The sequence below is a fragment of the Palaemon carinicauda genome, chromosome 1, assembly GCF_036898095.1.
Source record: "Palaemon carinicauda isolate YSFRI2023 chromosome 1, ASM3689809v2, whole genome shotgun sequence".
In the NCBI taxonomy this organism is placed as follows: Eukaryota; Metazoa; Arthropoda; class Malacostraca; order Decapoda; family Palaemonidae; genus Palaemon; species Palaemon carinicauda.
This window is the reverse complement of record NC_090725.1, coordinates 276549388-276574620: the sequence shown is the minus strand read 5'-3', so window position 1 is coordinate 276574620 and position 25233 is coordinate 276549388. Positions and strand designations below refer to the sequence as shown.

Sequence of the window (25233 nt, the reverse complement as noted above, 5' to 3'; positions counted from 1 at the left end):
GCGAGAGCTAGGAGAGCATCTACCATCAAGGTCTACCAGTCAAAGTGGGAAGTCTTTAGAGACTGGTGCAAGTCATCATCCATTTCCTCTTCCAGTACCTCTGTAGCCCAAATTGCAGACTTTCTCCTGCATCTGAGAAATGTTCGCTCCCTCTCTGCTCCCACTATTAAGGGCTACAGGACCATGTTGGCGTCTGTGTTCAGACATAGAGGCTTAGATCTGTCCAATAATAAAGATCTCCAAGATCTCCTTAAGTCCTTCGAGACCTATAAGGAGTGTCGTATGGCAACTCCTGGATGGAACTTAGACGTGGTCCTAAGGTTCCTAATGTCCGACAGGTTTGAGCCATTACATTCAGCCTCCCTGAAGGATCTCACCCTCAAGACGCTTTTCTTAGTGTGCTTGGCTTCGGCTAAAAGGGTCAGTGAGATCCATGCCTTTAGTAAAAACATCGGCTTTTCTACAGATAAAGCCACATGTTCGCTTCAGCTTGGTTTCTTGGCCAAAAATGAACTGCCTTCTCGTCCTTGGCCTAAATCTTTTGATATACCTTGCCTATCAGAGATCGTAGGCAACGAGCTTGAAAGAGTACTGTGCCCAGTTAGAGCTAAGTTTTATTTAGCTCGTACCAGATCCTTACGAGGTGGATCTGAGGCCTTATGGTGCTCAGTTAAGAAGCCCTCATTGCCTATGTCTAAAAATGCTTTATCGTATTTTATTAGATTTTTAATCCGAGAGGCTCATTCTCACTTAAGTGAAAAAGATCGTTGCTTGCTTAAGGTCAAGACGCACGAAGTAAGAGCGATAGCAACCTCCGTGGCCTTTAAGCAAAACAGATCTCTGCGAAGTATTATGGACGCGACCTTTTGGAGGAGCAAGTCGGTGTTCGCTTCATTTTACTTAAAAGACGTCCAGACTCTTTATGAGGACTGCTACACACTGGGTCCATTCGTTGCAGCGAGTGCAGTAGTGGGTGAGGGTTCTACCACTACATTCCCTTAATTCCAATATCCTTTTAATCTTCTCTTGAAATGTTTTTAATCTTGTTTTGGGTTGTACGGAAGGCTGAGAAGCCTTTCGCATCCTTTTTGATTTGGGGGGTGGTCAAATGTCGTTTCTTGAGAGCGCCCAGATTAAGGGTTTTGATGAGGTCCTGTTGTATGGGTGGTTGCCCTGGATACAACAGCTCCTGGGAGTCTTTCAGAATCCTGAGAGGATGGCTGGGCTTCGTGAGGAAAGCGGACTAATAAGGCAGAGTAATCGTCAGAGTCAGCTTCCTTACCAGGTACCTATAATTATTTGGGTTTTGTTATGATATAACTGTCAAAAACTCTAAGCATATACGCCTTTATTGTATTAATACTGGTCTCTACCCACCACCATGGGTGTGAATCAGCTATTATATATTCACCGGCTAAGTTTAATATTTAAAAATGATATTTTGATTATAAAATAAATTTTTGAATATAATTACCCGGTGAATATATAAATTAAAGGCCCTCCCTTCCTCCCCGATAGAGACCCAGCGGAATGAGAAGAACTGGAGCTGTTTACAAGTATATGCGGTATCTGGCCGATAGTCGGCGCTGGTGGGCACACCCGCAACCTTCATGGCGATCGCTCGCGAGTTTTTGTGTTTCTGTCGAGCCGTCCGAGACGTCAGCTATTATATATTCACCGGGTAAGTATATTCAAAAATTTATTTTATAATCAAAATATAATTTTCCTGTCACATAGTACTCCACGCACTTTTTTCCAATTCTTCCATCCTGCTTGTATTCTGTGGTTTAGTTCTGCCCCTAGATCACCATCCTCTCCAACTGTTGATCCTAAATACTTGAAATTTTCAACTCTTTTCAATCTCTCTCCTTGTAAACTAACTTCCCCATTCTCGCCATTTTTCAATCTCAAATACTCTGTCTTTTTCCTGCTGATCTTCAATCCTCTATTTTTCAATATTTAACTTAGCCGGTGATTATATAGCTGCAACTCTGTTGCCCGACAGACAACTCTACGGTAAAAACTCGCCAGCGATCGCTACACAGGTTGCGGGTGTGCCCAACAGCGCCATCTGTCGTCCAGATACCCAGTACTCAATGTAAACAAAGACTCAATTTTCTCTCTGTCGAGCTATCGACAAGACGTACTTACTCGCTGTTGCTAAACTGGAGTTTTTTCACAACTAATTGGTGAAGTACTTTATTCTAGTTTTGAGCTTTCGCTGTGCAGGGTTTCTCTTCACACAAATCTTGAACTCTTTTTTGATAACGGATTCTTTGTTGATGACTTTTTGATAGTTTTTGAATTCCCCTTTGACCAATTCAAAATAGCTGACCCTTCACAAGTCCCAAAATTTAGGAAGTGCAATGCTAGGGACTGTTCAAGGCGTGTTCCCAAGGCTTCTATCGACCCTCACACTGTTTGTTCCAATTGTCGGGATAAAACCTGTCAATTGGAAGATCGGTGTGAGGAGTGCGTTGGGCTTTCGGAATTCGATTTTATTGAATTCCAAAAGTATACACGTAGGCTAGAGAAAGATAGAGTTAGGAGAAGTTCTTCTCGTTCTATTGATATATCCTCTCCTCATGCCCCACAACCTATTCCTTCCCCTGTAGTGGTTGCTCCTAACCCCCCTACTGGCACTCAAGAACCTTCGATGGCTGATATGATGCGTGCCATCCAGGCTCTGGGTGAGAGAGTTGAGTCCCTTGCTAGTGACCGTAATCAGCTCATGGCGGATGTGAAGGAGCTTATGTGCAAAAGTGCAGTGGGAAGTGCTAAAGTGCCGAGTGATAGTGTTGTGGATAGTGTTGCGCTTGAGGGTTCGTCTGTTCGTGCCTGTCGTCCTCCTAGTCCGGGACCTCTTGCAAGCTCCCAAGTCCAGGGGAGAAGCAATGTCGTACGACAAATGGGTTCGAGAGGCTTTAATCAGCGAACAGACGTTCCCTCCGTGGTATCGGGCGTATCTACCCAAGATCGCTCCTACCTAACTAAGACGAGAGAGCCCATTTATACCTCGTCTTCGGAAGGTGTTTCTCGCAAGAAACCCTGGACCAAGGTCTCACGACCGCTTAAACGCAAGTCGGTCCCTTCAGCGCAAGTCCAACGGCCCGGTTGTAGCCACTGGGTCAGTTCGGACTCGCTGCCGTCATCCGATGACTGCACACCGCCTAAGAAAGGCAAAGCGGTACCGCTTCAGACAGTAACACCGTCTGTCGCCGCACCTGCTCCTGTAGACCCTAAGTGGTCTCTACTGCAAGACATGCAGTCTAAACTGACGTCTCTAATGCAGGACTTTCGTGCGGAGAAGGTTGCTGCCGCACCAGCTAGTGCAGTACCTAGCCTACAACCTTCCACACGATCGGTTGTGCGTCCTGTGGACGCTGAGGTAACCTTCTCACGCACACCAGTTGAGAGAGTTCCGCCACCCATGCGTTCCAGTGTGATCTGCCAGCCGCATGTTGACGTTAAGCGACGCACGGAGGTCTCCGTTGACGTTCGGGAGGTACAACAACCGTCAGAGTTGCTTTGTTTTGACGCGGTGCGTCAACCTCCGCAACCCAGTGTGGTTTCCACTGCGCACCCACATTAGTCCAGACAGTCTGGAGTAGACGCTGTGCGTCCCCGCGCTGCCATGGTTGTTGCCAGCTCACAGACTGGGCAGCAGTTCCATGACGTTGCGTCCGGCTCAGTCACGCATGCACCCGTGCGACCGGACTCAGCGAACCAGCCGTTACCCACTCCGTTGCCGTTTCCTCATCAGTTATCGGATGAGGGACTTTCTGATGATGATGTTGCTGCACACACAATCAGAATTGGACGAGCCTAAGTCTTCTCAACCCTCTTTGGACTTTAGGAAAGTTTTAGCCATTTTCAAAGAGATGTTTCCGGACCAGTTTGTTTCTGTGGCTCCTCGTTCTCCTCCGTCAGAGTTTGTGTTAGGCATGCCGTCTACCACTCCTGCCTTTACTAGACTCGTCCTCGCACGCTCGTCCAAGAGAGCTTTGCGGGTGATAGGAGAATGGTTGCAGTCCAAGAAGAGTTTAGGGAAGACAGCCTTTACGTTTCCCCCTGCTAGACTCTCTTCTAGATCGAGCGTCTGGTATGCCACGGGAGAAGTTCTCGGCTTGGGAGTTCCTGCCTCTGCCCAGGGCGACTTCTCAAGCCTCGTAGACTCTCCCCGCTGCCTTGCCATGAGACGCTCAAAGATATGTTGGTCATCTTCGGACCTGGACCACCTTTTGAAAGGTATCTTTAGGGCCTTCGAAGTTTTTAACTTCTTAGACTGGTGTCTAGGAGCCCTAAGCAGAAAGATCTCTCCGACAGAGAAAGAGACTTCCTTGCTCATTATGTCCTGCATGGACAAGGCCATACGTGATGGGTCTAATGAGCTTGCTGCATCATTTGTGTCCGGAGTCCTTAAAAAGCGTGAAAACCTATGCTCATTCCTTTCAGCTGGAGTTACGCCGTGCCAGAGATCCGAGCTTCTTTTTGCTCCTCTTTCCAAGTGCCTTTTTCCAGAAGACCTGATTAAGGAAATAGCCACTTCATTGATACAGAAGGACACTCACGATCTTGTTGCGTCCTCCGCTCGCAAAGCTACCCCTTTGCCTACCTTGTCAGCTAGACCAAGGATGGACACTCCAGCGTCCCGTTTTATTCCGCCCTTTCGTGGCAGAGCCTCCAGCAGAGGAGGTGCTCATGCCGAAGGGAAACGAGGAAAGAAGAAAGGAACCAAGTCCTTTAAGGGCAGAGTCTGACTGCCAGCTTCTTCAGACAGCAGTGGGAGCCAGACTCAAGAACTTCTGGCAGACCTGAGAAAAGAGAGGCGCAGATGCACAATCTGTGAAGTTGCTCAGAGAGGGGTACAAGATCCCGTTTGTACGGAAACCCCCTCTAGCAACGTCTCCCATCGATCTCTCTCCCAGGTACAGAGAGGAAGACAAGAGACGAGCCTTGAAACAGGAGGTGTCTCTTTTACTAGAGAAGGGAGCGGTGGTCAAAGTCTCGGACCTTCAATCTCCGGGATTCTACAACCGACTCTTCTTGGTGTCAAAGAAGACAGGAGGGTGGAGGCCGGTGCTAGACGTCAGTGCTCTGAATGTCTTTGTCACAAAGCAGACGTTCTCCATGGAGACCACAAAGTCAGTCTTAGCAGCGGTCAGAAGGGAAGACTGGATGGTCTCTTTAGACCTAAGGGACGCCTACTTCCACGTCCCCATCCACCCGGACTCCCAACCTTTTCTGAGATTCGTTTTCGAAAAGGTTGTCTACCAGTTTCAAGCCCTGTGCTTTGGCCTAAGCACAGCTCCTCTTGTGTTTACGAGGCTGATGAGGAATGTAGCCAAATTCCTTCATTTAGCGGACATCCGAGCCTCCCTCTATTTGGACGACTGGCTTCTCAGAGCTTCTTCCAGTCGTCGCTGTCTAAAGGATCTAAAGTGGACTCTAGATCTGACCAAGGAATTGGGTCTCCTTGTCAATATGGAAAAGTCTCAACTGGTCCCATCCCAAACTATTGTGTATTTAGGGATGGAGATTCACAGTCTAGCTTTTCGGGCTTTTCCGTCGGCCCCCAGAACAAGCCAAGCCCAGTTATGCATCCAGAACATGCTGAAGAAGGAACGATGTTCAGTCAGGAAGTGGATGAGTCTGATAGGGACGCTATCATCCCTGGAACAGTTTGTGTCATTAGGAAGACTACACCTCCGTCCTCTTCAATACCACCTAGCATTTCACTGGAAAAAGGACAAGATGCTAGAAGCGGTCTCGATCCCCATTTCCGAGAAGATGAAGTCTTGCCTGACTTGGTGGAAGGACAGTATCAGCCTAAGAGAGGGTCTTCCCCTGGCTGTTCAGACTCCCAACCACGTTCTCTTCTCGGACGTAGGCTGGGGCGCGACATTAGACGGTCGGGAATGTTCGGGACTATGGAACTCGAGTCAAAGGATAATGCATATCAACTGCAAGGAGCTACTGGCAGTACATCTGGCCTTGAAAAGCTTCAAGTCTCTCCTTCAAGGCAAAGTGGTGGAAGTGAACTCGGACAACACCACTGCCTTGGCGTACATCTCCAAGCAAGGAGGGACCCACTCACTGACGTTGTACGAGATCGCAAGGGACCTGCTCATCTGGTCAAAAGGTCAAAACATATCACTAGTAACGAGGTTCATCCAAGGCAACTTGAATGTCATGGCAGATTGTCTCAGTCGGAAGGGGCAAGTAATTCCAACAGAATGGACCCTCCACAAGGATGTATGCAAGAGACTTTGGGCCACATGGGGCCAACCAACCATAGATCTCTTTGCAACCTCGATGACCAAGAGGCTCCCAATATATTGCTCACCAATCCCAGACCCAGCAGCAATTCACATAGATGCCTTTCTCCTAGATTGGTCGCATCTAGATCTATACGCATTCCCACCGTTCAAGATTGTCAACAAGGTACTGCAGAAGTTCGCCTCTCACGAAGGGACAAGGTTGACGCTAGTTGCTCCCCTCTGGCCCGCGAGAGAATGGTTCACCGAGGTACTTCGATGGCTAGTAGACGTTCCCAGAAGTCTTCCTCTAAGGGTGGACCTTCTACGTCAGCCACACGTAAAGAAGGTACACCAAAGCCTCCACGCTCTTCGTCTGACTGCCTTCAGACTATCGAAAGACTCTCGAGAGCTAGAGGCTTTTCGAAGGAGGCAGCCAGTGCGATTGCTAGAGCAAGGAGAACATCCACCCTTAGAGTCTACCAATCGAAGTGGGAAGTCTTCCGAAACTGGTGCAAGTCAGTATCTGTATCCTCGACCAGTACCTCTGTAGCTCAAATAGCTGACTTTCTCTTATACCTGAGAAAAGAACGATCACTTTCAGCTCTCACTATCAAGGGCTACAGAAGCATGTTGGCATCGGTCTTCCGGCATAGAGGCTTAGATCTTTCCAACAATAAAGATCTACAGGACCTCCTTAAGTCTTTTGAGACCACGAAGGAGCGTCGTTTGGTTACACCTGGTTGGAATTTAGACGTGGTACTAAGATTCCTCATGTCAGACAGGTTTGAGCCGCTACAATCAGCCTCCCTGAAAGATCTCACCTTAAAGACACTTTTCCTGGTATGCTTAGCCACAGCTAAAAGAGTCAGTGAGATTCATGCCTTCAGCAAGAACATCGGATTTTCGTCAGAAAAAGCTACATGTTCTCTACAACTTGGTTTTCTAGCCAAAAATGAGCTACCTTCTCGACCTTGGCCGAAATCGTTCGATATTCCCAGCTTATCGAATATGGTAGGCAATGAACTAGAAAGAGTCTTATGCCCTGTGTGAGCTCTTAAGTTCTATTTAAAACGAACTAAACCTTTACGAGGCCTATCTGAAGCTTTATGGTGTTCAGTTAAGAAACCATCTTTGCCTATGTCAAAGAATGCTTTATCCTATTTTATCAGACTGTTAATACGAGAAGCTCATTCCCATCTGAGTGAGGAAGACCAAGCATTGCTGAAGGTAAGGACACACGAAGTTAGAGCTGTCGCAACTTCCGTGGCCTTTAAGCAAAATAGATCTCTGCGAAGTATAATGGACGCAACCTATTGGAGAAGCAAGTCAGTGTTTGCGTCTTTTTATCTAAAGGATGTCCAGTTTCTTTACAAGGACTGCTACACACTGGGACCATTCGTAGCAGCGAGTGCAGTAGTGGGTGAGGGCTCAACCACTACAATTCCCTAATTCCATACTCTTTTAATCTTTCTCTTGAAATGTTTTTTATTGTTGTTTTTTGGGTTGTCCGGAAGGCTAAGAAGCCTTTCGCATCCTGGTTGATTTGGCGGGTGGTCAAAGTCATTTCTTGAGAGCGCCTAGATTAGGGGTTTTGATGAGGTCCTGTTGTATGGGTTGCAACCCTTGATACTTCAGATCCTAGGGGTCGATCAGCATCCTAAGAGGATCGCGAGGCTCCGTAAGGAAGACGTACTTAAAAGGCAGAGTAATTGTTCAAGTCGACTTCCTTACCAGGTACCTATTTATTTTGTTTTTGTTATTTTGATAACTTCTAAAATGAAATAAAAACTCTTAGCTCATAAAAGTGTAAACATATATTGCTGGTCTCTACCCACCCCCCTGGGTGTGAATCAGCTATATAATCACCGGCTAAGTTAAATATTGAAAAATGTTATTTTGATAATAAAATAAATTTTTGAATATACTTACCCGGTGATTATAATTAAAGGACCCTCCCTTCCTCCCCAATAGAGACGCAGTGGGACGAGGAGAAAATTGAGTCTTTGTTTACATTGAGTACTGGGTATCTGGACGACAGATGGCGCTGTTGGGCACACCCGCAACCTGTGTAGCGATCGCTGGCGAGTTTTTACCGTAGAGTTGTCTGTCGGGCAACAGAGTTGCAGCTATATAATCACCGGGTAAGTATATTCAAAAATTTATTTTATTATCAAAATAACATTTTCCATTTCTCTTTTCCACTCCAGTTTCTCTTTTACTACCTCTTGCCTAGTGCTACACAGTATAATATCATCAGCAAAAAGCATACACCAAGGAGACTGTTCTCTAATACCTTGTGTTACTACATCCATGACCAGATCAAATAGGTAAGGGCTCAATGCAGACCCATGATGTAGTCCCACATTTACTGGGAAACTTTCTGTTAGGCCTATACTGCTCTTAACATTTGCTTTTGCCGTCTCGTACATATCTTGGGTGAGTCTTACATATTTCTCAGGGACTCGCTTTTCTCTCATACATCTCCATAGCTCCTGACGTGGTACTCGATTGTATGCCTTCTCCATGTCAATAAAGACATATGTAATCATTTCTGTTTCTCCCAATGTTTTTCTATCGTCTGCCTCAAAGCAAATAATGTCTTCAGTCACTCTTCCAGACATGAATCCAAATTGTTCCTCACCAATTGTTGTTTCATCTCCAAGTCTCTTCTCAATGATCTTCTCCCATATTTTCATAGTATGGCTTATCAGCTTTATGCCTCTGTAATTGCCACATTCCTGGATGTCTCCCTTCCCCCTATAGATGGGAATGATTATGCTTCTAGTGGGATGGGTAGTTAACCCTCGCTAAATTCTAATGGCTTGTCCTTTCAGATTTGTCGAAAGTAATACCCCTATAAATAGCTAAGGTTTGTATCGTTAGGAAAAATACAAATTACTTCCAAATTTGGCCTATTTTCTTAAATGCACTGCAGCAACTCGTCCCCAGCTGTCAGCCCTGTTTGTCAACATGAGTAAAATCAAGAGGAAGGTCACCAAGAACACCATCTCTTCTTGGAGTCTTAAAGTCGTAGAATCAGCACTGAATCCTGACCCTCCTCCAGCTTGACAACCTACAGCTCATGATGACAGGGGCATCAGTATGTTCCTGGCCCACAAACACAACTTTTCTGTGTTGCAAGCGGGCATGTGGAAGCGTCAGACGATCTTCACTGCTCACTATCCACAAGACGTAACCCAAAGAAATTTTGATGCGTTTTCTATTGGTCTTGTGGCGGCTGCACAACAAGTGGTTTAAGAATACCTCGGGCTCCTTGTAGGACAATTAGCAAAGATTCAGGGCATTGGTTACCCTGGTTAAGTCTGGGATGAATGAATAAGAATGACTGAGTCTTTTCATTTCTTCATCTTCCCCTCTCTTGGGGAGCAGCGCCGAGGGTCCCTCTCCAAGCTGGCCTCAACCTCTGCAGGTAATAATCATTTCTCTTATGTAATCTAGTATAATTTTAAATACTTGTACACCTCCCGCGAGGTAAGCATTGGGAAACTTCTATATATGTAATTAGTATTCATATTTTTAACTTGGAATATGTTTACCTAGATGTTCATATGCTATCTCTCACAACCACACAGGTTGTGCAGGCCGCTATTATACCGTACTACATTTATCTACTAATTTAGCGAGGTGTCAAGGTTTTTCTCTAAATACAGTCCAATACTGTACAGAGTAAACCCGAGTCAATGACCAAGCCAGTGGTTGGACTTGCCACCCTCCTAAGGGTGATGCATCCTTATAGATAATGTAAGGTTTGTTAGTGAAGGAACAAAAGACAAAATCAGAAATAATTTGTATTTTTCCGAACTAATACAAACCTGTAGTTAATTATTCAAATTTGCCCGCCAACACCGCCCCCAGCCACCCCCTACAATGGTTGGGTAGGTTTGCCACCTCGCATTAAAAGTCTAATGGTTAACCGTCCAGCTTCACCGAAAGATGATCCCTATAGGTAACTACAGGTTTGTATTTCTTAGGAGAAATACAAATTACTTCCAAATTTGTCATATTCAGTGCCTAATGATTCTATTTTCCTTGACAGTGAACTTGAACCCAAGCTGCATGATGAAGCACTCCCAGGACATACTTTGCTGATTAACTAAGCCTCTGCGAGTTCTCCAAAGAAGACAATATCGGGAGGAACAAGTTCTCCTCCTTGGAAGAAACTCCATTTTTCTTTTATATATGATGAGCGCACTTGCTCTCGCATATCTTCAGAGCGTCTCGTGTCCTCTGCTGTTGTGTGCCTTCATGAGCAACGTGTTTCAAAGCTCACAATTTGTATGGACTGTGGTTCTGATGCTGATGAGACGTAAATATTTAATTTCTCTCCTTGGGGAGGATGTACTAAAGGTCGTAAGTGTAGATCCTTGGGATCATGAAAAGCTCTTGTCATCGTGGACGCTAGTATTAACCCTTTTACCCCCAAAGGACGTACTGGTACGTACCCTCTAGTTTTAAAGATTTTAGAATGGCTTTTCATTATTGGACGGAGAGGTATAACAGTTCAATTTTGTTGGGTTCCAGCACATGTAGGTGTGTCCGGGAATGAGAAGGCAGATTCACTGGCTAAGGAGGCTGCATCAGAGTTGGTGCCAAGAAGGTATCCCATTCCCTGTGATGATTTCTTACCTGACATCAAGAAATTGGTTTGCAATAAATGGCAACAGCAATGGGATAGTCAAGATGGCAATAAAATGCGAGAGATAACAAATGACATATCTCCTTGGAGGTATAATATGATGCCCCGAAAATGGGAGACGTCTCTTTGTCGTCTCCGTATTGGTCACACTCGGTTGACACACGAGTTTTTGCTGAAGGGCCAACACCAACCGTATTGTGACGACTGTGTAGTACCTCTAACAGTAAGGCATTTGTTGACCGAATGCCCCAATTATAACAACTTGCGGAATAGATATTTGTTTGAGGCTCGAGGTGAGGGTGGCAGGTTCATCCTTGCCAAGATTCTTGGAAATGATGTGTCCTACCATGCAAGTGGCATTTTTAGATTTATTTCAGAAGCAGGTCTTCTGAAAAATATTTAACTTTTATTACATTCAACTTTTATGATTTTAATTGAATACTCTTTTATTTTTTATTTTATTTTATCTTTCATTTTTGTATACATAAATTAAATGTTACCGGCGTCAATGACCTCAGATGTCAGGATGCCTGAAAACTTTAAATCAATCAATCAAATCACAAAAGCCATCCCTTTACCCCCATGGACGTACCGGTACGTCCTTGCAAAAAAATGCTATAAAAATTTATTTTTTCATATTTTTGATAATTTTTTTTAGAAAATTCAGGCATTTTCCAAGAGAATGAGACCAAATTGACCTTTCTATGACAAAAATTAAGGCTGTTAGAGCAATTTAAAAAATATATACTGCAAAATGTGCTGGGAAAAAAATAACCCCTTGGGGGTTAAGGGTTGGAAATTTCCAAATAGCCTGGGGGTCAAAGGGTTAAGCATGCTGTTATTGTGCACACCACTATATCTGGAGCATGTTGACCACAGAAAATATGGAGAGGCAGGGTAGTATATGCAAAGCAGCAACTTCCTCTCTCATTCAGTCTTTATCGAGATGCTTACTGTACAGAGGGGAACTATCCTGTACTAGCATCTGTTCATGCCTCTTAAATGTGCTCAGTCAAAGGACACGGTCAGCTGACTTCGTGCACGCTGTTGGTCAAAATGAAAAGGTTTTTGCTACTATTCCTTTTTCATGATTGAACAATTAATCCTTTAAGACTAAGCGATAGGCATTACATAAAAGTCACTCCAACAGTTTCCCTCCGCATGGGAGTGACAGTGTAGCCCAATCCTTCACTGAGGACGAAGAAAGAGACTGCGATATTACACGCTACTTTGCTCGTGGCCGGTAGTGCTACCAGGCACCAGCATGCTTATCATCTCATCTGTTTGCTATTATATGCTTCTAAAGGAATGCTCTTTCACCTGTTTGTGTCCCCATTTGAGTGTTGCTATGCATTAGTATGCTTCGAAGTGTTCGCACACTCTTAAGAGAGCTTAGTCTTGCCAGTTTGTGATTGCATGCTGCGTCAGATCGTGCTCTCTTTTCACCTCGGCTGTTCGCAATCATGTGTATATATGGGAGCGCCTCCCTACATGCTCGTGTTCACACACATATACGGAAACGGCATCAATCACTCACCATCTCACCTGCTTCTATTCAATCGCGCACCATATCATATGCTAGTAATCATGCACATATACAGAAACGCCATCAGTCTGTCACCATCTTACCTGCTTATGATCAATCGCACAATATCACATCCACTCCTATCTCACATGCTCGTGTTTGATTACTCATCATCTCACCTGCTCACGATCATGCACCACTTCGTGTCATCGGTAGAGCGTGCTCCCATAGGAGCACCTCTTCTAGCACTATAATTTTTTGTTCATGTAGCAGGGTGTGTGCTTATCTATTCACGCTCATTCATCTGACTTACAGCATTCACATGCTTGTGCACTCCTATCTATTCACGCACAAGCTCGTTCACTGTTTGAAGATTGCAAGTACTTCCCCAACTGCCTTGCACTCATCGGATCATGATGTCACACCACTTTGCACTTTGGTGTGCTCTACTGCTTTGGCAATATAGGGAACCCTCTACTGTTCGTATTATGCCTCTTAGAAAGGTACACTCGTCTGGTAAGAGTTCACATTTTCAGTGGTCCACCACACCCTAGACTTCACATAAAGACCCTGGATACACATTTCCCAAGGGACCCTAGGAGGATTGTGGTTGCTTGTTCCCCTACGTCTGTCCCCTCTCAGGAGAGAGAGGGGCATGAGACTTTGAAGTCTGACCTCTCCACAAACCGGCGGAGTACAGTGGTGGAGAGGGAGGACCCTGATTATATCAATCCGAGGAATCTGATACCACCTTTCCCCAACCGGCAGAACCTAAGGCTGGATACAGAGAAAAGCAGATCAGATTCCTCATCTTTCCAGTTATTGAGCTGCATTCGCATAATTAATGGCCTAGGAGAGACTCCTTACTCTCCTCCCAAGGGGAAGAAAGCAACTATCAACCAACTTTATCGTGAGCCTTGAAACACCAGACATTAAGTGGTGCTCCCATTGTGAATCCTAACCTCAGAAGTTCTAGACAAGTTTGATGTGCTGGCCTCTGCTGGGAAAGAGGCCTTGGGGGGCAATGAGATACCTCCAGCGTTTATGCGGCAGAGGACATGAGGACATACAACCTTACATAGGAAGCTGCTGCTTCTCTTTTTACTCCTTGATCCTGTAGTGACTGCATTGACCCCAAGGGCCACCACATACCGCCTGACAACAAGGAGGACACGGCTATGGCAACTCTTCAGATGGCCGCCTGGATTGCCCACTAGTCTGGGACAGTTGACTAGTTATCCAATATGGATAATTAAGTAGATAAAAGAAGGCTCTAATAAATATCATCAGAGCCGTACAGTTCCTCACCTAGCAGGATGCCAGCCAGTGAGCGAACTGGGTACGGAAGAGACATGGTGCTCCAGCCTCCAGGTCCAATAAGCAGTTCGGTCAGCTGAATATCTTTTACCTAAGAAACTCCTCCGTGAAAGGTCCCGCTCTATTCCCAATTGAAGAAGTAGAGGCAACAACTGACAAATGGAGGAAGCTAGTCAGGACTCTGCTGAATTGGAAAATTTCCCTTCCGTCAGCCACTGTCTAACTCCACTTCCATACAAGTGAATATGCAGCACAGGCTAAGCAGACACCAAATGTACAACAACACTGTTAAGAAGGGCAACTCTCCCACATTGCTACATGTAGGGGTATTCTTGCAATCCAAATGAAGGAGGTGGTGGATCACAGGACAGAAAATGTAAGGTAGACGTCCTGTGGTCCATATACCTTATCCCGTTCATTACTCCCTTCCTCTAATGTCACCACAGGCGATATCCTCATCATATCACCAATGACTGGCGAATAATGTAGCCTTTCGGTCAGAAGTCCAGACTGTACTGGAGAAGAACGCTCTTCTAGAGGTCAATGATGGCTCCCCAAGTTTCTTCAGCCAACTCTTTCTCGTAAAGGAGTCGAGAAGATGGAGACCAGTCATAACCTATCAGCCCGGGATGAGTTTGTTCTACAGAGTTCAAGATAGATATTGCAGCCACAGTAGGGCAGGCGATCAGGTCAATGGACTTCATGAAGGCAATAGACCTCAAAGATGTGTACTGTACTTCCAGATACTAATATCTCCTGTCTCCGGGAAGTACCTCCACTCAGTCCTGTATGGCAAAATTTATCAGTTCAAGGTTCATTGCTTTGGGCTCTCTACAGCACCCCAAGTATTCACCAGTGTCTTCATGCAAGCTTCAGTGCGTGTGCATGCCAATGGCTTTTGTTTCTTATGGTACCTAGACGATTGGCTGATATTGGCAGACTCAGAAGAACCCCTTCTCCTTCTCTGAGCCAGACTTCTTTTTGTATGGTCAAAATCTGGGGATCATGGTGAAATGAAAGAAGCCCGTGTTAGTACCATTGCAAAGACTCGTTTACCTCGGAATGGACATTGGAACAGTCCTCGGGAAGGTCTTCGCATCTCAGGACAGGGCAGCATGTTTGAGAGACAGGACTCCTCCTTTGATAACCTGAACTGCTAGTTATTTTTAAGAAGTTCCTTGGACACTTAGTATACAGTAGTATCATTGGCACCTCTCATTCCGAACAGTTGTTTTTATCTAAGGTCGGTCTGGTGAGAGTTGGAAGAACTCTGGTTTCAACATTGCAGCTCTCCTCTTGCACTGATACCAATGGGGGAGGAATCCAGGGTAGACCTAGAATGGTGACTGGACAAGACGAACCTTCTAAGGAAATATTTCCTATAGACGTCTCCTACATTTTCAGTTGTTCTCAGACGTGTCTAAAGCAGGTTGGGGATTAAACTTTCATCAACATATATTAGAAGGGTCTGAGCAAGAGCACCGGTGCCATACAAATGTGTTAGTAATGCAAGCAGCATGGCTGGCTCTCCAGCAGTGTTGCTCTCTTTTCACCAGTCACTCGGTGGTATTTATACGCGACAATACTACCATACTAGCATATGCAAATTATCAAGGGGCTACCAAATCACTACAGTTTGGTCAACTTACAGTAGAGTAGAGACTCATGAGTGGGCAGGGATCATCTTGATTACTCTCACAGCCCACCTCATTCCAGGTGAGAAGAACGTCTTGGCAGACAAACCGAGTAGAAGGACACGGGTTGACTACGAATGGTCCTTGCATATTCTGATAGTTATCGAGATCTTGACTTTGGTGGTTCACCGTCGATAGACTTAATTGCACTTATGCGTTTTTGCCATTCAGCCTAGTAAGGATTCCGAAATAGAGTTGGAGCCACTCTGATCCTCAACATGATCCCAGTGGTGCTCCGAACTGGCCCCAAAAAGCATGGTACCCTTCACCCTTATTGAGTATATGCACTGCCGGTAGGGAAAGAAGGGCACCGTCTTTTCCTTCTCCACCTTCTTGGATGATCTCCCTTTGGGGGGGGGGGGGGGGGGGCAGAGTGAGAAGCTGTGCATATCGAAAGTTTTTGGTACACACTGCAACTGCTGCTTCCCCTTCACCTTTTGCACAGAGTTCCAGAGACAGCAACTGAATCTTTGAATGTAATGCCTGTTGCAAAGTTCTTGAGACAACTGAATCATCCGATGGGACAATCACTGAGGAAAAAGCCCCCAAAGCACAGGACAACCAATCAGTCTTGCTCTCTAGAGTCTCAGTTGAGTGTCCTCGGCATAATTTTGTGGGAAGAACAGCACTGTACCAAAACCTCCCAGGAAGGAATTGAGCTACAAAGTTCAAGGGCTCATGCCCCGGTTTCCATTGTCGAATTTCATCTCGTTAGACTAGGCACCGGGGCTGTAGGTCAGGATGTAGAGCCTTGCTGTCACCCTTCTCTTGCCAGAGATATTCCCCAGACACTTTAGTGATCTTTAATTCACACACTAGAACTTCCAGGTGACCACAAACGACATGAGGAGTTCTTTGGAGGTGGTTGACTTCCCAGTTCATAGTTCAAGTTGTCTTCATTCTCTCACGACCATTGATAACCTTCCCCATGCTTACATGTTAAGAAGGCTACTCATTGTTGACTGTCACCTTGAAACCAACCTCACTTCCTGCACTCTACAGATTAGCGGGCACCACCATAAAATGTTGTAACATCCATGCCAAGACACAGAAGCATAGTCAAGAAAATTATACGAGACATCCCCTCTTTGGCCATAGTGTCTTGGCAAGAAGACTGAAGTCCAGAAAGAGCTTTATGACCATTCATAGTTTAGATCTTGAGCAGTCAGCTGAACATAGGCTTGAAAAGTGGAGAGAATGGGACTACTACCCACCAAATGCTGGTATCCAGAGCCCAAATGAACATCTCGTATGTGGAACAACCCTGTCAAGGAAGGACTGGGAACATTATAAAGAGCAAGAATCAGAGTGGGTAAGACTGGGAGCAATACCTGTAAATGGGGACTCTCATCCACTAGTAAGGGCCTGTGTGGCTATCCAATGCAAACAATACAACACATATTCTGTGAATGTGAACTGGGATCCACCTGTACAGTTCATTACCTCTTGAACACCAATGAAGCAGCCAAGAAATGGATCCAGTACTGCCGTAACAAGATATAATGACGATGATCTGGATGGCCGCAATTTCCTTTACAATTAGATAACCTCTGGGTCCATCTCCACTCGCACGATCATCTTAACGAACACGATCGTCCTAACAAACAAGATCGTCGGAAGTATCAAGGACTTGCGTGAATTCATGGTCTCTGAATGATGTTGTACAATCTTGGGCACCATCATTGCAAAATCCACATGCATGAGATGCTAAAAACCAAGAAATGATCTCTGTGTGCATGAACAATTACAAACTCCGAAACTCCTACTCGTGCATGAGATAGTCCATGCGCAAAGGAAGTCGGCATGGAAATGATCATGATTGTCTTCCAATCAGACACGTGCAACGATCAAATTCACATGCTAATGGTATGTGTTATGGCCCAGGTTACCTCCAGTGTTTAGACTAAACCAGCGACAAGAACACCTCCGACCAATCTCCTTGTGCACATGCATGGGAAGATGCTGTACATCGGGAATGTTTCTTACCAGGAAGACAACCTTATATATACAAGCTGAGAGATTATTTACAGGAAATTCTTTCTTCCCTGTAAATATGTTTTAGTACGAGATTCAGGTGCTGAATGCTATGCAATTGGGCTCTAAACATTGTTCTTCAGTGACTTTCAGGTCACATAATATTTTACGTCTGCATAACTAGCTTGTCCATTTCACATTTTGAAGGAAGAATAACCTAGGACCATTATCATTTGCACAGGCTAAGAGATTTTACCTTTATGAGTGCTGAGGTTTCCTTGTGTCATGCCCCATATGTTTCTTATTTAAGGAAACCTTCCAATTGTGTTCACTCCCTGTTAGAGAGATTGCCTCAAGTTTGCTTTCCAAAATCAGCATTTTCCATGGGATCAGCTGCTCACTGCAATTGGGAAACCGCTAGAGATGAGGAAACTTGAATTTGGTCGTGGGGATCAGAATCTTTATGATACCCAATGATTGAAATTCCTGATAATTGCAATCGGAAACCTTATGATTGCTGATCGGAAGCAATCGAAACCTGACAATTACAGGAATGTCGAGCTAGGTTACTGATTGACCTTCCCCTCTAGGAGAGTTCCTCTTGAACCTCTCCTCCAGCAATCCTAACATAGACAAATCCAAGGAGGACAAGGCACACTTGGAGCACATGAACACCTCAGAAGGGGTTCGCAGAAGTAAAACACCTGCTCTTAACCTATTGGAAATCCAAACAATGCCTTTGCTCTCTTCCAAACAGGTTTTATTTTGTCACCTGGTAGCGTAGAAAAATAAAAACTCCACTTTTGTGACTTCCGTTCACTAGAAAGGAGTTCTATATCACAGACCCTTGGCAATTTAAGATTGGTCTAGAAGACATGCTCAGTCACCAGAAGCATGGAATAGAACCAGTAATTCCTCGCTTCCATCCATGGCGGAAAGGCTCTTTACACTTGGGGCTTCCCTATCAAAGGACCCATTCATCTCCTGTTGATTGAGAACTCTTAAGTTCTGCAACATCAGCTTCTATACTGCTCCCCCATTCTTGGTACATCAGAAGTATTTGGGTCACCTCCCAACACACCAATTCATCAAGACACCCATGTTTTTCAGTCTGATTTGTTGTTTCGTAAAATATTTAGGTCTGTAGGCTATTTCAATTTCAGGGTACACACATCAGGTGGCATCCGGTTTTACTAATGCTTCTCCTTTGAGTACTGGTAGAACTAACCTTCTGCAAGTGGCGTTGTAGTAGGAATACTTTGCCAGTTGGAGCCTCTCGGCAATGATTTACGATTCTCCTCTTCTCTTAACTCCCCAGAGTCTCTGCACCTGAGTCTGTCGCTCATCTTTAAACTAGAACTCAGACTGAAAAGCTTGGACATTTTCCTCTTCAGAGGATCTGACTCGGCTCAGGAGTATTTTAGGATCAGACTCGGCTAAGAAGTATTTTCACACAGTCCTTTCTCTAGGAACTCTAGTAACTTAGGGAGGTTGATAGAGTCCTAGCATCTCCCAAGCAGACCAACCACCACTTTTGTCAAGGCACTAAATATGATTTGACCCCTAGACTATTCAAAAGAGTCTGCCTTAACATTTCAATGAGCATAACACCTGACATTTCGTTGTCACAAGTCATTCTCAACAGAGGAAGGCTTTACTCTCCCTTCTCTAGAGTTTGTATTCAAGAGCCAGTTTCTAGCCCAGCACAACTCCAATCTCAAACTAGCAGGGGCAGAATGACTCTCCTTGGATTCCCGATCCAAAGGTTTATAGATAAGATTTCCAAGAACATTGCTTCTTCTGACAAATGAATTGCTTCTTCTGACAAATGATCCTTCAGCGATGATGATTCATCAAGATTCCAGGGGTACCATCTCTGGTCAAGCACATGAAGTCAGGGATATCAGATCTACCTTGACCTTTAAGAAGAGCCTGTCAGTGGTGCTAGTCCAAAAGTAGGGGTCTGGCATGACGGACAAAGTTTTCTGCCTACTACCCCCACAGAAGTGTACCCACATGTCTCTGGACAACCTTATCCTTGACCACGCTGTAGCTATTCAATAAATCATGTTGCAAACCTAGTTTCCTTATGGTACAAGTAGCATATCATATAAGATAGCAGTTGTGACTAATATAGGAGGAGCAGTAAAATGTCTGGCCTTTCTCTTCCTTTTTTTCAATTTCCAGTGAAGCAGTTGGTCTGTTATGTGCTGAATCGGACACTAGATAGAGGCGATCCTCATGAATGAGTAACTTTTCTTTACAGACTAGTTCTGTACTAAAGTATTAGCTCCCTTCCTCCCCTGCAAGGGGGAGGATGAATAAAATGTATGCATCTCATTCCTTACAAGGAACTTACATTCAGACACATTCTTATGGTTAGGTTCTTCCACAACAGCCTACCAGTTTCCTGGTAGGAACTTAGTCTAATACCTGCGACACCTTTGTGCTCAGGTTATTAAGAGATCAACAGTAATTATCACATTTTCTACATCCCTGGGTCAGTAAACTTGCCAAATTGGTTTTTGAAACTTCCTTCCTTCTAAGGATGAGTCTCCTATTAAAGGTCAAAGGTTTGTATTATGAGTAAGAACAAATCACAAATTTGTGAATCAATTTTTTTTTTAATCATACAAACTTAAGATATTTAAGTTACGTTGTCTTCTACAACTACCCCACAATTTCTTGGGGATAGGTCTAAAGTAAAGGTAGCACTACCTATTGGGTGGAAGGGCTCACTTGCCACCCAACAGCCAGCTCTTTTTACCTCATTAATAAGCTAAACAGTTGTTCTAGCTTCACTTTACTTCTATTATAGGGCTCAGATTTGTATGGTCAGAAAAAACAAATTGATTAAAAGATTTGTGATAATTGATACAATATTTGGAGATTAATACAATTTCAGTGTTGTACAGGTATCTTTCTGATTTTATGGAAATCCATGGCAGAAGCAATGTAGAATAGATAAAAGACACTTCACTCGCTTATTAATGTATGTATGCTCAATCAGTGGTGTCTAAGGAAACTGCAGTTGATTTAACCCCCCCAAATTTAGAAATCTTTAAGTCTGGAAATCAGTAAAATATTCAGTAAGGTTTTGGTAGTGTCTTTTATTAGTTTGTCAGTGTTTCAGAACAAATGGTGGAATCTTCCAAGAGACATTCCTTGAATTCGGGCTATAGAACTTCATTGACTAGAGTGGTATTAGCTACAGAATAAAATGTTGGCCAATTGTGGAAAATCGTAGATTTTGCTGGTTACTAGTGAAAGATTTGTGTACTTTAGCAAAGAAAAGTAATAAACTTGCCACCATGGACTTATAAAATTATTGGCTTTTGAACTTTTTTGGTGATAGAGTAATTATAAAAGTCTTTTACTAAAATTGCTTCAATTCTCAAATCAGTACCTGATTCTTAGTTCCTAAATTAGATAAGGAGACCATTTCCAAGATTATAGAAAAATTTATAGTTGAACATACAGTATTTCAATACCTGGAGACCACTTTCAAGACAACCTTCAAATTCGTCATTGTCTTCTTGGGGGTTGTAGTACTGCAAGACCTTTGAGGTTTTGTTCTGCAGTAGTAAAAACCTGTCTTGGAAGAGTTCATAACTTTGGCACAAAAAACTAATCTATAGCCAAACGTATGGTTTACAATAGGAAGATTAGATGGGAAAGGGTTTCCTTCAGAACTTTGGTTTCTCTTTGTTTAGGAGGGATGTCTTTTACCTCATACTCAATCCCCTCAATCAACAGTATATTACCTTTAATAATTTTTATCATCAACCCAATGACATTACAATCTGTCATTGGAAGTTAAGAAGTCACTGGAAAAGCAAGTTTTAGATCCAGGAAGTTATGGTCCTGCCCCAAGGTTTTTATAATCAATAGTTTCTGGTTCAAAAGCAAAGCTGGTGGTTGGAGACCTGTCTTGGATGTTACTGACCTGATTTTCAATGTATTAGCAGCTAAGATAAAAGAAGAAATGATATTTTCCATTGCTTTGGCACAGTTGAGCCTTTGCTGTCCACCTCATTTGTTATTGACAGGTTCAGACAAGATTTTCATTCCTCCATGTTGGAATCAATTAGATATTAAATGTTATTGTATTTTTAATCCTTCCCTGTAATTGAGAATACAGTAGCCTCTATTCTAGAATAACCATGAGGCTAAGGCATTGTTTTGTATCTATGAAAGATGAAAATTCTTTTTGAAAATATTCGAATATGGTCAATTTTTTAGCTTTATGAAAGTAGGCATTAGGATAAAATTACCATGTACTGTATTGAGCAAACTTACAAGTCTAATCTTTTGATTTTCTTCCAGCTGTAACTCACATAGAAGATTGAGGAATTATACTGCCTTAACATAAACTTTTTCTAGTTTGAGTGAGTGGAAATTATTTTTATGCATATGAATAATATTAGATTGCCTCAGAATGGAAAAAGATTCTAAGAAATTCAGATGTAAACTCTGTAGTTTTGCCATTAATTCTCAGGCTCATTTTGAACGACACTTACGAATACATTCGGGTGAAAAGCCATATGTTTGCACGATATGTGGTAAATGTTTTAGTATTAAAAGTAACTGCCGGAGACATGAGGCTTCTCACTCTGGGGAGAAACCATTTGAATGTGATATTTGTTCTGTACGATTCACTGCTAAAGAGAGTCTTTCCAAGCATATGCGAAGTCATTCAGGGGAGAATCTCTTTTGTTGTGAGTTTTGTGAAAAAAAATTTACACAAGGTGGTCATTTAAAAGCCCATCTAAGAACTCACACTGGAGAAAAACCATTCGAGTGTCCAACTTGCGGAAAGTGCTTTTCCCAAAAATTTGGTCTCAAAATGCACCTAACAATCCATCAAAAAATAGAAGCAACATGTGATATCTGTGGAAAAGCTTTTAATCATTTGGGTACTTTTCAACGGCACAAACTTAATCATACAAGAAAAAGAAAGTCTTACGAATGCTCCATTTGTGGTAAACTTTATACATCAAAATGCAATCTTCGGAATCATTTCCGAGCTCATGCTGGCGAAAAACCATTTCAGTGTACAATTTGTAAAAAAATGTTTACCAGAAAGTACTCACTCAAGGAGCATAGTTTAACTCATTCTGAAATAAAATCTTACCAGTGTTCCAAGTGCAGCGAATGTTTTAGTAGTAAAATAGAATTAAGAGATCACACAATTGATCATGCTAGTAAGGTAGTGTCTTGTAACATTTGTGGTAAAAAATTTACTAGCAACTATAATTTGAATCGTCACATGAAGGTACATACAAAAAGTCCTATTCAATGTATAGATTACCCAAAGACAATTCACAGTGTGGACGCCTTAAAAAGTGAAGAGACACCTTCATGTAGTGATGGTGATGAAAATGAAACTGGAACTGTATTCCCTGAATTCAATAGCGTATTTGAAGAGGAAACGCAAAGTGACCATCAAGATGCAGATCAATTAGAGTTTGGGACTGATCCATTAGATTGTAATAGTGATGTTTATCAAGAGAGCAGTTTGTCTGAGGCTGAAGAAGGTTATAAGGTTACTAATGAAGATGAAGATGAAGACGAAGACCAAAGTCTGTTATACCCATTATGTGACATTATAATTAAAGGAGAACATACTAGTGATGATGAAAACACAATTATGTAGTCAGGTAAGAATATTTTGACGTATATAAAAAAATCAGGTTTAAAGATAGCATTATTTGGTACGCTTTTCTGGATTTCTTAAAACTTCACATGTTGATGCATAACAGATTATGTAATGGTATCATAGATGAAGTTGGAAATTGTATAAAAGACTCATGACTGACTAAGTAGCTGAAAACATACAAGCTGTCATCAGGGGGATATTCTCTTTGTGGCTAAAATAGGTATTCATGAAAAGTTCAGTGCTTGATCTCTAGCTCTCTATTATATACATATATTACCTGGATTGACCATTAAACAAACTAGCTTGCAAATGGCATAAAGGGATACCAGTGACATGCAGCCTTCACAACAATGTACTATGCTGTATGGGAGTTGAAACAATCTTGTATAATGCACTAGATCACTTAGTGTGTGCTGTCTAATTCTGGTCGCCTTCCCAGAGAATGGCATAAAATATTAGAACCAGTGCAAGGAGGAACAGCCAAACTAATATCAGCAATAATAAACTTTAGATATGAAAGGAAGCTAGAATGCCTCAAAAAGTTACTCCATAAACTAATATAAATTAAAAAACCAGTTAATAAAGCGTTAACAAACATAATAGGCATGTTATATAGTCACATGAATCTATTTACCTTAATTACCAACCGAATTGGATACAAGGGATGTAAAATTGATGTAAAAAGGGGTAACACAGGCCATTGATTGATCTTCTCTGCATATAAGATAGTCACATTTTGTAACAAATAGCTACTGTATATGAAACTAGGAACAGTATGATATCTGGCCTGTTCGAGACCAGATAAAACTTAAGTGATTGGAAACAACACTGAGATTAGTTTTTTGTAAAGTATTTCTAAAGATGAACTAGTAGGTCTTTAAGATACATAAGAGTATATCCATTTAAATAACTGAAGATGCATAGTTTCATTCATGGACCAAAATAGGTTTTCTAGTGCCTTAATTGTGAAGAAAATATTTCTTTAAATCTATTTGACAAATCACATGCAAATTTCCATGGAAGAATTTTAATGTAACCTGAAATGTAACAAGAAATTTACTAGTATATCTAGTTTGAATCAACTTACAAAAATACTATCTTGTGAATGCTTTCATTGTTTCTGAAATGCATGAGCAATTTGTAGATTTCCTATAAATTTGGGCAAGTCATTTGAAAAGATTTCAGGTTTTTTTTTTTTTTGTCAAGCATTTTCAAGGAAATTTAATGTCAATCATGCAAAAAGTTATGTATTGGAAATAGAAAACAATGATGTCATGTTCTCTTTTTCTCTGTACTAATGTGAGTAACATTTAAAAAATGAGCAATCCCATTTTTGGTATCAAATTTTTATTCATAGTAAAACAGGAACAACACAACCTGAAGATCCAAATTTCACATGGTTTATTTGAACGAGAAATAACCAATATATACACACAAAAAAAAAAAATTAAAGTAAAAATGTGTTGAACCTAGTAAAAATGCTATCACCTATTGTATATGGGTCTTCACAGATTATCCCTGATGTTATTATACAGCATATTCATCTGTTTTAGGCTCTGCAAATGTTTTCTATGACACTCAAAATTCCTAGATCAACTTCCAAAGGAGGTCTCATAATCTTCATTGTGACAGGAAAAAAATTCTCTCTCTCTCTCCTTTGATTTAGTAACCATGTGCAACACAAGAAAAAACAGCAAATACAATAAAGAAACACCAGTAGGTGATTTGCCTAAATTAAACTTTTTATCGGACATTTTTCTGGGTAATTGATTATCCCTATTCCCACTTAAATGCACAGTTCTTAGTTAACACAAACAAACAATATTTTCCACTATAATAAAACTCTTCTTCCTTTGATTATGTACAGTATAAAGTAATATGTACTTCAGTATCTATAAAAAATAATGCTTATGGTGCATATACATAATCTGACAACTTATTAAGCATCTCTATTGAACATTATGGCTTACACGCTCACATCAGACAGTACAGTATACCCTACATGTAAACTGATTGCTGTAAATCTTAATTTGTTCCGTAAATGGAATACAAACCACGCTATTTGTTAGGGGTATTACTTTCGGCATAGCTGAAATGACGAGCCATTAAAGTTTAGTGAGGGTTAACTACACACGCCACTAGTAAGC

At 42.5% G+C, this 25233-nt stretch overlaps 1 protein-coding gene across 3 annotated transcripts in view; it reads left to right on the top strand.

Moving 5' to 3' along the window:
- LOC137656811 (gastrula zinc finger protein XlCGF57.1-like) overlaps positions 1 to 24769 on the top strand; it is a 150374-nt gene extending 125605 nt beyond the window's left edge. For all 3 annotated transcript variants that reach the window (XM_068391134.1, XM_068391143.1, XM_068391125.1), the window contains exon 2: positions 21754 to 24769. In XM_068391134.1, coding sequence (XP_068247235.1) covers positions 21866 to 23083 — 1218 coding nt within the window. In that variant the 5' untranslated portion in view covers positions 21754 to 21865 and the 3' untranslated portion in view covers positions 23084 to 24769. The remainder of the gene's footprint in view (positions 1 to 21753) is intronic.
- Positions 24770 to 25233: the final 464 nt, after the last annotated feature.